The sequence below is a fragment of the Mastomys coucha genome, unplaced genomic scaffold (assembly GCF_008632895.1).
Source record: "Mastomys coucha isolate ucsf_1 unplaced genomic scaffold, UCSF_Mcou_1 pScaffold22, whole genome shotgun sequence".
Lineage (NCBI taxonomy): Eukaryota > Metazoa > Chordata > Mammalia > Rodentia > Muridae > Mastomys > Mastomys coucha.
The window spans coordinates 45,989,639-46,003,149 of NW_022196905.1; the positions used below are offsets into that span (position 1 = coordinate 45,989,639).

The 13,511-nt window shown below is 48.2% G+C and overlaps 1 protein-coding gene across 1 annotated transcript; it reads left to right on the plus strand.

The window, feature by feature from the left end:
- The first annotated feature begins 2,754 nt into the window (after positions 1-2,754).
- Positions 2,755-8,751, plus strand: Sod3 (superoxide dismutase 3). Its single transcript, XM_031342270.1, has 2 exons — positions 2,755-2,993; positions 7,157-8,751. The coding sequence occupies exon 2, from the start codon at positions 7,173-7,175 to the stop codon at positions 7,962-7,964; it is 792 nt and encodes a 263-aa protein (XP_031198130.1). The 5' UTR covers positions 2,755-2,993; positions 7,157-7,172; the 3' UTR covers positions 7,965-8,751.
- The last annotated feature ends 4,760 nt before the right edge of the window (positions 8,752-13,511 follow it).

Here is a 13,511-nt window from a genome sequence, read left to right on the forward strand (position 1 = left end):
TGTAGGGGAATGCCAGGGCCAATAAGTGGGAGAGGGTGGGGTGGCAAGCATGGGAAGGGGGAAGGCAACAGGGGTTTGTTCTTGTTTTTGTTTTTTTGTTTGTTTGTTTTTGGAGGGGAAACTGGGAAAGGAGAAATCATATGACATGTAAATAAAGAAAATATCTAATAAAAAATTAAAAAAAATTAATCTAAAAAAAAAAAGAGAGTCCCAATGAAAGCCAAGTATGGTGGCACACACCTTTAATCCCAGCTTTCCGAAGGCAGAGGCAGTGGATCTCTGTGAGTTCAAGGCCAGCCTGGTCAACAAAGACTTGGGGGGAGTCCCAGCCAATTAGCTTGGAGTCTCATTGTCCCAGAATGCATCACTCTGAGACCATGATAAATGGTGCCCAAGCCACCAGCAACTAGTTTTGCATCTAGGAATAAAGTTGGCTTCTAAGAAGGAAATGAGATCACAATACCCAAGGAATGGGACTGAATGTTACAGGGATGGAGTTAAAAAAAAAAAAAGAGGCAATTTTCTCTTAGAGAGCATAAAAAATGCAAGTGAATTGGGGCTTGACACTAATCCTAGAATCCCAGAATGAATGAATGCTTTCCTGAGTCTTGAAAGAAATAAAATCAGGCTCATGGAAGACAGTACCACTTAAAACAGTAGCTAGGAGCTTATGTAAGAATTACTTCTGGGCTAGAGAGATGGCTCAGTGGTGAAGAGCACTGACTGCTCTTCCAGAGGTCCTGAGTTCAATTCCCAGCAACCACATTGTGGTTCACAACCATCTATCTGTAATGGAATCTAATGCCCTCTTCTGGTGGGTCTGAAGAGAACAACAGTATACTCACATAAAATAAGTAAATAAATCTTTAAAAAAATTAATTACTTCAAGGACTGAATGAAAATAAGGACTTAAGAAAATGAATAGAGAAGCCAGGATCTGGTAGAGTTTATGGGTGGTTGTGGGTGGTTTGTGGATGGTTGTGGGTGGTTTGTGGGTGGTTGTGGGTGGTTGTGGGTGGTTGTGGGTGGTTGTGGGTGGTTGTAGGTAGTTAGAGGTGGTTGTGGGTGGTTTGTGGGTGGTTTGTGGGTGGTTGTGGGTGGTTGTAGGTGGTTAGGGGTGGTTAGGGGTGGTTAGGAGTGGTTAGAGGTGGTTAGAGGTGGTTGTGGGTGGTTATGGGTGGTTAGGGGCGGTTATAGCCTCAAATAGATGCAGGACAGATGGGCCAGAGCCCATAAGTCCCGAGAAGCCTGCTTCTCATCTCTTAGAGTAGCTGTTTCTGGACAAAGCCCTTTCCTGCGGGCCTTTCAGCCAAGCAGTGATCTCAAAATCCAGTTGTCTGACAGAACCATCAGTCTTTAAACACAGTGCTGCGAGGAGCCTCCACTTGAAGGAGGTTCATTGAGCTCCAGGTGGAGCTCAGAGAACAGGTTACTGAACAAACTTCCCACCTGCCAGGCCTGGCGACTGGTGTCAGAGGGCATCCTGTCCCTGTGTCTCTAGCTGCACCATTGCCGCTCTGTGTTCTTCCAACAAGTGTGAACCACATAGGACAGAAACTTGTGCAGCTTTGAGTCTCTGATGTGTGACATAGTGCCTGGTAGAGGACAGGTACCCAATAACCATTTGTCAAAGGGATTTAAGGGGACCACAGGCAGCAACAAGCTGACTTGTCCCATGGCTGGGGTGGAGGTGTTTCTCTGGGAAAGAGAACCTGTGTTTCTGGAAAGAGCCTCTGTGATTGACAGGAGTTCATGACAACAAAAGAAATAAGGATCCTGGAGTTGAAGGTTCATGGCACCTCCAGTCTATGTAGTTTTCAAATGGTCTTCCTGCGCTGCCCTCAATTGGCAGACGCATAAGCATGGTGGTGCATGCCTGCATTTGGGAGCTGATGATGGGGGATTAAAAGTTCAAGGTAATCCTCAGTTATAGATCGAATTGAAGCTAGCCTGGGTTAACCACGACCTTGTTTCAAAAACAAACAGCCTTTCTTTGTCATTTTAATACAATAGTGACAATAGTCATAATGTTTTTGTTATGGTCATTGTTGGTATGAAAACCAGACACTGGTTTTACTCTTGATTCTCACGGGATGGGGGATATTCACGTCCCGAGCCTGGATCACAGATGCTGAAGGAAATGACAAGACTGTGAAGGCATACTAGCGTGCTTGCCCCACGCCTTGTGTAGCACAGTTCTGGAGAGAGTGTCACGCTCAGCTGCCAAGTGCCCATGTCTTTCTTAAACACATACCAACATCCAGCAAAAGAAGTCGATGGCTGAGGGAGTCAGGGGAAAAGAAAAGGCCCTTCAATAAAGAGACCATTGTGCCTCTTCAAACAAGACTATTTTCTTTCTCATTTCTGGTCCCCTGCTGTGTTCTGAAGGTCACTGACTGCGTCTGCACAAGCCAGGGAAGTCACGAAAGGCATACTTGGCAAGTGGAACTAGGAGTGGGAAAGGAACTGGGAGGTGGGGACAAAGAAGAAGTGGGGGAGGAGGAGGGCAGAGGAGGAAGAGGAGAAAGGGAAGGAAGAGGAGGAGGAAGAAAAAGAGGAGGAAGAAAAAGAGGAGGAGGAAGGAATAAGAAGAGGAAAGGGAGACTGAGGAGGAAGAGAAGGAAAAGGAGGGGAGAGGAATAGGAGGAGAAGAGGTGGAGAAGGAGGAGGAGGAAAAGGAGGAGGAGGAGGAGGAGAAAGAGGAGAAAGAGGAAAAAGAAGAGGAGGAAGAGGAGGAAGAGGAGGAGGAGGAGGAAGAGGAGGAGGCAGCAATTTTACCACAAGAGACAGCCAGGCTGGCTTTTCTTCTCTCAGCCAGCCCAATGACCTTCTTCCTTTTTGCTGACCACTCCCCGGGGCTGGCCTCGCTGCTGCTCACAAACAGCCAGCTGGATAGCTCTGTGGGAGCAACTCAGAAGCTCTTCCTCAGGCCTCTAGCTGGGTGCTGCCCGGCACTTCACCAGAGGGAAAGCGCTCTTGGGAGAGCTTGACAGGTGCGTGCCAAACTGAGGTTCATTTCATTCTTTTAGGAGTGTGCTTTTTAAGTTTTAGAAACTAGGTTGGGTAGCCGGCACTTGTTGGAAAAGGTTCAGTCATGTTCGTGGGAGAGAAACCCAATTACTGACAGGCCCGGCTTTTCTAGAGTGGGGAGTAGAGTCATGGGAAGACGGGAAGGAAGGTGGTAGGACAAAGATTTCTGCTTTGGGCCTGCAATCGCTGCTCCAAGAGGTCTTTCATGCTATCCATGTCACACATGGACACTGAGAGGCTGGGGTGCGGGAGATGGCGGAGGAGCGGGTACTGTGAAGAGTCACCTGGGTTCTGTCATCTCTGGCTTACAGCAAAGTCTTCTTGTGAAGGGCAGCTGGGGAAGAAAATACCTGAGGAAAGGAGACATAGGAACCAGGAGTCTAGGTTTACCTGAGGGGAGGACTCTCTTTTTGGTTTTGTTTTGTTTTTTAAGAGATTTAAAAAAAAAAAGTTCATGTTCAGAAAAGCCCACAATCTCTAGTTGGATTTCGCTCTAGGCTTTGCAGAAAGAATTCCTGAAGTGAAGCCTGAGCACAGAACATTCCTGAGTGACAGGCTGCCTCGGGAGAAGGGCAGAGTCCCTGTGCAGTGAGAGAGCCTGGGGCCAGATGCATAGGGCTGCTCTTGCACTTCATTCTCCCCAAAGCTCTAACTGCAATGCTACACTAGGCCACATCAAAAGGGAGGGGTCTGTAGGCTTTACTTTCTCGATGACCTGACGTCTTTGTTCTTCTCAAGCCTTTTCTGGGTACCCTGTCCTTCCTTGGCCGCCACAGAATTCCCCAGCTGATGGTTCTCACGGCTCCATCAACAGCTTCTCTCTGGCAGGAATGTGCTGCCTTTTGCTGAGAACTTGTTCTCTATGAGAGCTCTAGATGAAAACTGTGCAGGGTGGGCCTGAAGTTGGGCCTGAGAGACAACCACTCACTTCCAAATCCTGTCCTTAGCTCTTCGGTGAATATGTAACCGTGGGAGAGAACCTCACTTCTGTGTCTGGGCTTTCTGCGCTCTTGTATCCAGATAAGCACCCGCCTCATAGGGTGCTTACCAGGATTCAAACCTCGGGACTGGGGGAGATGGCTCAGTCAGTAAACTGTTTGCCATGCAAGCGTGAGTGAGGACCCACGCTTGATCTGCAGAATCCATGTAAAAGCCAGGCACAATTATGGAGACTGGAGGTCTTGCTGGCCTATCAATCTAGCTGAATCAGTGATCTACACACACACACACACACACACACACACACACACACACACACACACACACACACACGAACCCACATACAGATAGATGTACACACACTTACATATGTATAAAATTCACATATGCCAAAGGCTTTTTAACAGCGCATGGCCCAAAATATTCAACAGGTGTTGGCAATTCAGTTCTTTCTTTGAAGCCTGGTAGCAAGCTCCCCAGAGGAAGGTATGCCTGCAGCTACTTACAAATGAGAACCAGGCTCAGAGAGGAAGCAGGCCCGTCTACAGCTTGCAGCTTAGCACGATTGCTACTTAGCGAGCACGGCAACAGCAATGGCAGATGACCTCAGAGCATAAGTGGTAGTCAAGTTTTAGATTCATGGGGTGAGTCCCCGGATCCATTCTTATAATCACCATACTAAATTGTCCTTCTATAACAGCTTCGGAAAGAACTCACACTCCATTCATTTTAAATGGCACCTATTCAGGGGTTGCGGAAGGACTCTGAAAGCACAGGTGACCTTCAACCGGCCCCTCGGAGGCATCATTAATCCCTTAGGGCAGCCTTTAAAATATGAAAGTATCTCATTTATAAATATCTGCCTTGACCCTCATCATGGCCCTCGATAGCAGAACTGGTCTTATTTTACAGGTAAGGAGCCAAGGCTATGTATGGATTGCAGCCCTATGAAGTCACAGTAGAGTCACCCTCCATGTCCTTGGGTTATGTAGTGCAGACAGCCTCAGACAGAAATTACAAAACTCAAACAGACCAAAACCCCACCCTACATCTGCACGGAGCATACATACAGACCTTTATTCTCGCGATGACGATTTACGCAGCATTTACCCTGGTAACTGCAGTAAGCCATCCAGGCATGTTTTAAAGAATACAGGAACCATCTGAGCTGTTTCTGTGCAAACATCTTGCTATCTTACGTAAGGGACTTGGGCATCCATGGATTTTGGAGTCCATGAGGCATCCTGGAATCAATCACCCACATATCAAATGAGTCAGCTGTGTCGTAACTGAGGTTGGATTCTGTACCTTTCCGTTGTCTTTAAATTTTTTTTTTTTCCAAAAAAGCAAAATCCAGTTAAGCTCTTCTGAATTAGAATCATCTTGGTCTTAAAAACTAGAATCCAGGCTGAAGAGATGGCCCACTGGGTAAAGCAAAAATGGGGAGTTTAGATCCCCAGAAACCATGCAAAAAGCTGGATGGGCATAGTGGTCTACCTGTAGTCTCAGTGCCCTGGAGGAGGAAAGAGGAAATCCCCATCTGGTTATCTAGACTAGTAGCCAGACAATAACAAGCCTCAGACTCAGTGAGAGACTATGTCTCAATACATAAGATAGAGAGCAATTGAGAAAAATATCTGATGTTAACCTTGGGTTCCTACACAGATATACACACAGACACACACACATACACATACACACACACAGACTCAGACACACACACACACATACACACACACACACAGACTCAGACACACAGACACACACACACTGATGCACACACACACAGACTCAGACACACACACACACATACACACACACAGACTCAGACACACACACACACACACACATACACACACACAGACTCAGACACACAGACACAGACACACACACACACACATACATACACACACACAGACTCAGACACACAGACACAGACACACACACACACACACTGATGCACACTCCACACTAAGCCCATCTCCTGGCCTCTCCCAATGCCAGACCTGAGCTTCCAGACGTCCTCACCACTGCACACATCCTAGCCCACTTCCTCTTGGGCCTGGTACCCACAAGCACCCACACATACTTCTCTTTGGGGCACCTTGGCGTTTGGCAACTGTGTCTCTCTTTCTCCTTCTTGCCAAAGCCACCACACCCATGCCCTTCTCTGCCAACTCCACTGAGTAATAGTTTTCATGGTTTCTGCTTTGGCTCCCCGCAATGCCCCCCTAACTAGTCCTACGGCTGTCTCTCTGTGTCTGTCTCTGTTCCTAGATTGTGCCCATTGCCTTTCTCCTGTCTCTTTGGTCTCCAAACCCAGCTCCCGTCCTTTTTTATGTTAGATTAGAATTTACATTTTGTGAAATTGATATGTAATTTTATGCATTAATGGAATGAATGTAGTGTTTTAAGTCTGTACACTACCACTCCATCCCCCCACCTCAGTGTCCCCAGGACAAGGCTCAAACTTCACCCTGAGAAGTGTGTTAGAAGGGCTTGAGGACCTGCCTGTCTTCACTCAGTAACTATGTATCTTGTGCCTGGTGTGGACCTAGGAGCTGGGCAGAACCAGAAAGGGACAGAGAGAAAAACAGAGACTCAGAGACAGATACAGGCTGAGGACCAGTTAGGAAACTATTGCAGGTACTCAAGGGAGAAACCATGAAGAAAACTGAGTTGCTACCACTGCAAGCTCCAAGTCGGTTGAGTGGTGGAGAACAGGGTGCCTACACTTCAGAAAGAGGACTCCGTACAGGCAAAATCCAAGATGGCGGGGACAGTAAGCCTCATGTCTGTCTGCCAGAAGGAAGAGCCTGGGAGGAGATCAAGCAGGGAGGTAGGAAAAGTGAGGGATCTAGAAGGGCAGTGTGATCCCCCATCTCACACACACACACACACACACACACACACACACACACACACAGCCCTAAGACACCCTCCAACTATTCAATATGCAGAATTTTTTAATGCAGGGTTGTAAACACAGGCCCCAACATTGTGCCTGGAGACACATTTGTGTCCTTCCTCCCTCCCACGCCCCACCCCAACCCCTACCCAAGTGAGAAGACCCAGTCAATCCCTTGGGGACTGTGGGTTTGGGATGTGAGAATGAAGTCCCCGGAGGTTGGAAATTTCAAATGGCTAAGACTTGCTTTCCTCCCACGGTTTATGGGGCATTCCACAGGTGCAGAATCTCAGCCATGTTGGCCTTCCTGTTCTGCGGCCTGTTACTGGCAGCCTGCAGCTCTGTCACCTGGACCATGTCAGATCCCCGGCACTCCGACGACATCGACTTAGCAGACTTGCTTGACCAGGATGAGAAGACAGACAGACTTGACCTGGTTCAGAAGACAGACAGACTTGACCTGGTTGAGAAGATAGGCGACACGCATGCCAAAGTACTGGAGATCTGGATGGAGCTGGGACGACGACAGAAAGTGGATGCCACCGAGATGCACGCAGTCTGCAGGGTACAGCCATCAGCCACACTGCCACCCGATCAGCCTCAGATCACTGGTTTGGTCCTCTTCAGGCAGCTGGGGCCCGGCTCCAGGCTTGAGGCCTACTTCAATCTGGAGGGCTTCCCAGCCGAGCAGAACGCCTCCAACCGCGCCATCCACGTGCATGAGTTCGGGGACCTGAGCCAGGGCTGCGATTCCACGGGAGCGCACTACAACCCGCTGGATGTGCAGCACCCGCAGCACCCGGGCGACTTTGGCAACTTCGCGGTACGCAACGGTCACCTCTGGAAGCACCGCGCCGGCCTGACCGCGTCGCTGGCTGGACCGCACTCGATCTTGGGTCGAGCTGTGGTGGTCCACGCCGGCGAAGACGACCTGGGTAAAGGTGGCAACCAGGCCAGCCTGCAGAACGGCAACGCGGGTCGCCGGCTCGCCTGCTGCGTGGTAGGCACGAGCAGCTCCGCCGCCTGGGAGAGCCAGACAAAGGAGCGCAAGAAGCGGCGGCGGGAGAGTGAGTGCAAGACCACTTAAGCATCACTCAGGGTCTCCGAGCCCAACCGCTGCACGCATAGATGCCTTCATGCGCCTCTAGACGCCTCCAGTCACCCCAGAGGCCTCCGGACGGTCCTAGACAAAGGCCTCCCAGACACCTCAGTCGCCTCTGCGCTCCCCACAAGCTTCCATGCACGCCAGACACCTCTGTATGGCCCCAGATGCCTCCACGACGAACCTCCTCAGACCCCTCTGCGCGCCCCCAGACACCGTTCCTCTGTGTCCAGGACACCTTGAGTAACCCAGAAATCCTTTCACGCCCTATGCACTTCCACAGACCCAGAACTCATTTGTGTGGTATTCCAGATCCACCTGAGCCCCTTTGTGTCCCAAGACAATCCCACAAGCCTCCTAGTCTTTGAGTCTGCTCTCAGAGAACCCTCCTCCTTTCCCCCAGAGATCGAATGTGCTCAGATACTCTCCTACTGAGGACCTCCCCAGTTAGCACCTTGGGGTGGACTGAAATATGGCCCACCCCACTTCCTCCTGCCCTCTTTCGTTTTCTTCCTGTCCCCTAGCACCAGAGACTCCTCTCTTCCCTAGAGATCTCTTTTTTTCTTCCCTTTGTTCCTCCAAGGCGCTCTGGGACCACTCTGACACCACCCCCAAGATTCTGTGTTCCTGATCACCTCCTGCGGGGGCTCCAGGTTCTGTTTTCATCTGTTTCCCATATGGTGCCTGCACCCCAGGGAGAGCAGCTCCTTCGAGAGAGAGTATTTGGGAACCTTTATGTTGCTCATTAAAAACATAGCGATTCAGTCCTGCAGTGGTCGTGTACTTTTTTTTAAGACTTTGCAGCTTAGGTTGTTTTGTTTTTTCCTCCCCCAAAATATCCCTGAGAATTTGCAGGTCTCCTCCTCTGATGATAGAAGGTTCTATCATTAATTGCTATGCCTTTTGGAGGACTGAGGATTATCGAGGACCCTTAAATGTGCACGGGTGTGGCTTCTTCACAAAAGCTTACCCACACAGCCAGCGGGAGGAGCCATAGAACTCCAAGGTGGGAGAATAAAAGGCATCTGCTGTGAAGTGAGTCCCTAGCTGGGTGAGAATGAGGTAAGTGTTGAGGGACCGAGGCATGCAGCTTCCCCAGATACCCCCAGAACAGCCTCTGCATGGCTTATACCTTTACACACCAGATCTGAGTGCCTGCGCTGGTACGTCCCAAGCTTCCCAAGCTGCTTCAAGGCAGCCTCCGCTTCTCCCAGATCTCAGCTGTCAGCCAAACTGAACCACAGTCAGAAACCCTTCCCCTGCACTGAGTGTGCCCTGCCTCCATAGTTAGAAGTTGTGCTAATGAGATGCCCACGACATGGGGACCCATGATGGAGAGGAATGGAGCCCATCCACAGCCACATCCTCTCCTTTGTGGCCATGTGATGGCCAGCTCAGAACCATGGAGAAGCCAGGCTTGGGATCAGCAGGTGCTCCTCATCACTTGCCTTCTGTTCTTCTTGGGTGGGCCCCTGAACATCCTAGCAGACCCAATCCATATTTATACTGTCCATTCATAGGGTTAGCCACTATTCTTAGGGCCCAGAGATAAGACACTCCAGGAAAATAACAGGAGGGTATTTCGGGTCTCCATAAGAGCAAAGGAATGACCATAGTATGTTCGTTGACGAGGTGGGCTCACACGGGAAGACCTGATTGAACCCCAGCTCTGCCACATGTTTCCAAACTCTAGGACCTGAACAAATCACAGAACCTATGTAAAATATAGTCATCTTGCAGGGTTGTTTTGAGGCCTGTTGTGAAAGATACTCAACAGGACAGGCATATTTAATACTAATCCAATTAGTCTAAAAACAGCTAACGTCAGACAAAGAGCTATCCCTAACGATGGCTCTAGACACCTTGTAAGTTAGTGAGTGTCACGCAACTGGAAGGAATTCAACCAAGGAAAGCTTGCCACAGAGGATGGGATTTCTCTGTGTAGCTCTGGCTGTGCCGGAACTTGCTCTGTAGACCAGGCTGGCATCAAACTCAAAGATCCGCCTGCCTCTGCCTCTTGAGTGCTGGGATGAGCCACCACCATCTGGCTTTCAACCCGAGGTTTCTAAGAAGCATTTCTATAGCCATCCAACCAGAGTCCATAGGAGACAAGTCTATCTTTTCCGCTTGGAGGATGGGGAGAGGCAGAAGGAGAAGAGAAGTTTGGGAGCTATAAGGCGGACATCTGGTTTTTGGCACAAAACCTCGTGTGCCACCAAGACCGCCCACTGGACTCCACTTGATCCCTGGCTTCTATTTTTACTTCCCTCATCTTACAGACCTGGCTTATGGATCTCTTTATATTTTCTGTTTTGACTTCCTGGCCTGCTTGCTAATCAGTTTGACTCACTGGGTTTGCGTTCATTGCTGGGACTTAAACCCACACTTGTTTTGATTTCTTTCTGTAAAATTAGAAGCATTTGATGTAATGGCTGCACCTACCCACAGCTGGTAAAGCAAGAATAATGCTCGATCCCGAGTAGCTTACACACAATGTAGACAATAATTAGGGATGCTATCTTTAGATGTTAGGATAAGCTGTTTCTCAGAATGGCAGGGATGTTTTTAATTTTTTTTTTTCCTGAGTGGGGCTTATTAGTGCACACACACAAAAATACTAAAAACCTTAAGAAAATAGAGCAAATCAGTGAGTGCTTGGGCCAACTTAAAAGCCTGCAGGAAATAAACCAACTGAGTTTAGATTTGCTGTTTGGACAAAATGCATAAAATCCTTACATTCTCTATAGTTTTCACTACTGCCATATGATCAAAGAATTTCAGGTGACACATGGCAAGGGATAAGTTGCTACCATACGTTGGAAGTAATGCCCAGCCTGGGTTTGGCCTTGGTGAAGGTTGGGGGAAGGGCAACATAGATAATGTAGACTATTAATTCCCCAGTCAGGCAAGCTAATCCTTAGAAAAATTTTTATTTTGTGTATGTGGATGGTGGGGGGATGGGAGCATGTAGTTGCCATGTGTGGAGATCAGAGAAGAACTTGTGGAATCCATTACACAGGTTCTGGGCATTGAACTCAAGTTACTAGGTATGTGCTGCAAACACCTTTATCTACTGAGCCATAGAGCCTGCCTCTTTTCCTTCTTTTTCTCCTTCTCCACCACCTCCTCCTCTTCCTCCATCTCCTTCTTCTCTTGCATATGTGTTTGTGTTTGTGTGTGTGTGTGTGTGTGTGTTATGTATACATGGGCACACTCCTGCATGATCTCATGTTTGTTTTCAAACAAGAGTGTGTGTGCATGTGCACATGACTGTGTGTGTACATGTATGGGACCCAAGTGTGTGTGTGCATGTGCATATGACTATGCGTGTACATGTATGGGACCCAAGTTTGTTGGCAGGTGACTTGTTTGACCCCTCTCCATTTTACATATTGAAGCAAGGTCTCTTACTAACTTTGGAGTTATTTTGGTTAGTTTAGATCTCTACCTCCCAAAGGCTTGTATTATAGGAAAGCTGCCATAAGGAGCAGGATTTTACATGGATGCTGGGATCTGAACTCCAATCCTCAGCCAGCTCTTTACTCACTAAACCATCCCCCCAGCCTCCAGGCCTCTTTATATGAGGTAACAATGGCACAAGATCTAGTTGTGCATGATACATGATGATAGAGTACACTGTGTGCAAAGGAGTAGAAGTTCATCATCATCATCATCATCATCATCATCACCCTTTTTGGATGCAGTACAATGTACTTAAGGTGATTTAATGTTGTATATATACAGTGTCTATGCATATGTGTAGATGTCAGAGGACAATCGGAGGTGTTACTCCTCAGGCACAGTCCATTATTTTTGTTGTTTTGAGACAGGGTCTCTCATTGGCCTGAAACTTACCAAGTAACTAACCTGGTGGCCAGTGAGGACCCACCCGTCTATTTTTGTCTCCTTACACTGAGATTACAAATGTGTGCCACCACACCTGGATTTTTGTGTCATTTCTGCCCAACCCTTGCCAGACCCCCACTTCTATTCTGGAGCTCAAACCCAACTCCTGTTTAACAGGTGACCAGGTATCCAGGGAGCGTCCTGAGTTCAGTTCCTTCCTACACATTCCAGGGCTCACATAGATTTGCCAAAGTGAAACTTTTCAGTGTTGTATGGCCTTGCCCTGCACAGCCAAAGAAACCATTCTCATTCAGTGAAAGGAGTAAATTGCCACTATGCTGAGTCAGGGTGTTTTGTTTTGGTGTGCGTTCCTCTGGAGAGACCAAGTGTTCTTACTTTTCTTACTTTTCCCTCTAATTCGAGCCTCTCCTGCACTCTGTCTTCTGCTCTGATCTTATACAGCTTTCTGTTCAGTCGCCTAGGGGAAAGGGCTGCATTAAAGTGTGATCTCATGGCCACCCTTTGGCTTTTGGACAGCCTACCTGCTGCCTCCTGAGGGAGTACTCAGAATCAGGAAGGATGCTTCCAAACACATCTTCCAGAATATTCCAGCAGAGATTTCCAAAGAGGAGGTTGGAACCCAGACATTCTCAGGGCTACAGAATGATGGCAGAAAAGCACCTGAATTTGAGAATGTGTGTGTGTGTGTGTGTGTCTGTGTGTGTGTGTGTGTGTGTGTGCGTGTGTGAATTGGAGGGTGGGGTATAGAAAACCAAGAAGGACAAAAACAAGTTGTTATTGCAAAGTGACAGATAGGGAAGAATCATATTAATGAGCAAGTAAAATGACCTTGTCATGCCAGATAGTGACGCAGGTGCAGGTTCTCTCAGGGCAGGAGTGTAGTAAGAATCTGCTGTGTGGAATGCCACCACCAGGGCCCTTTCTAGAATATGGCATCGTGATGAATGATGGGAGTATGTTAGGAAGCCATGCGGGAGCCTAAACTAATTCAGTTGACTCCGGTTAGCTGTGGGAAGGAGGCTCTACCAGAGACCTTCTGGCCAGAAGGGCTCAGAAGAATGATGAAGAGGGTGACAGAGGGGGACAACAGGTCTTGGGAAGGGAGAGATCAAGGGTGAGAAAGGCCAGTTTCTTGAGCACCAATCCATTTCCACAAACTCCCTGTGGACTATTCATCCCTAAGGGTCCACAGGCACAGAAAATGCAAAATGCAGATTTCAAACAAGCTCTCTTTAAGGACTATCAACTTATCTCTGTAGACTGCTGTCTGCATTCTGCTGACCAACTAACTACCTAACCTACTAACCACTAACTAACTAAGGTAGAAAATTAACAGAACACCTATGGGAGAAGCAAGGGTGGGAAGAAAGAAAGCTAGGAAACAGGGCAGACCGTAATCAGGGAGGAGGGAGAGGACATGGCCTTTCCCTAGTCAACGACAGTTGCCTTCTAGCTCAGACCCATTGACAACATAATATTCTACATTACTAAGCAAGAACAGAAAAGATATGTAGGGGTCAAGCCCATATAGCTGCCCATTCTGCTGCCTGAGACATGATTTTGTTTTGTCTGTATCTCTTTTAGTGTCTTATGTCCAGGGAGAACCCAGAGAGTATACCTTGATGAACCTTATACCCACCACAAAAATAGTACTTCCTAGCTAGG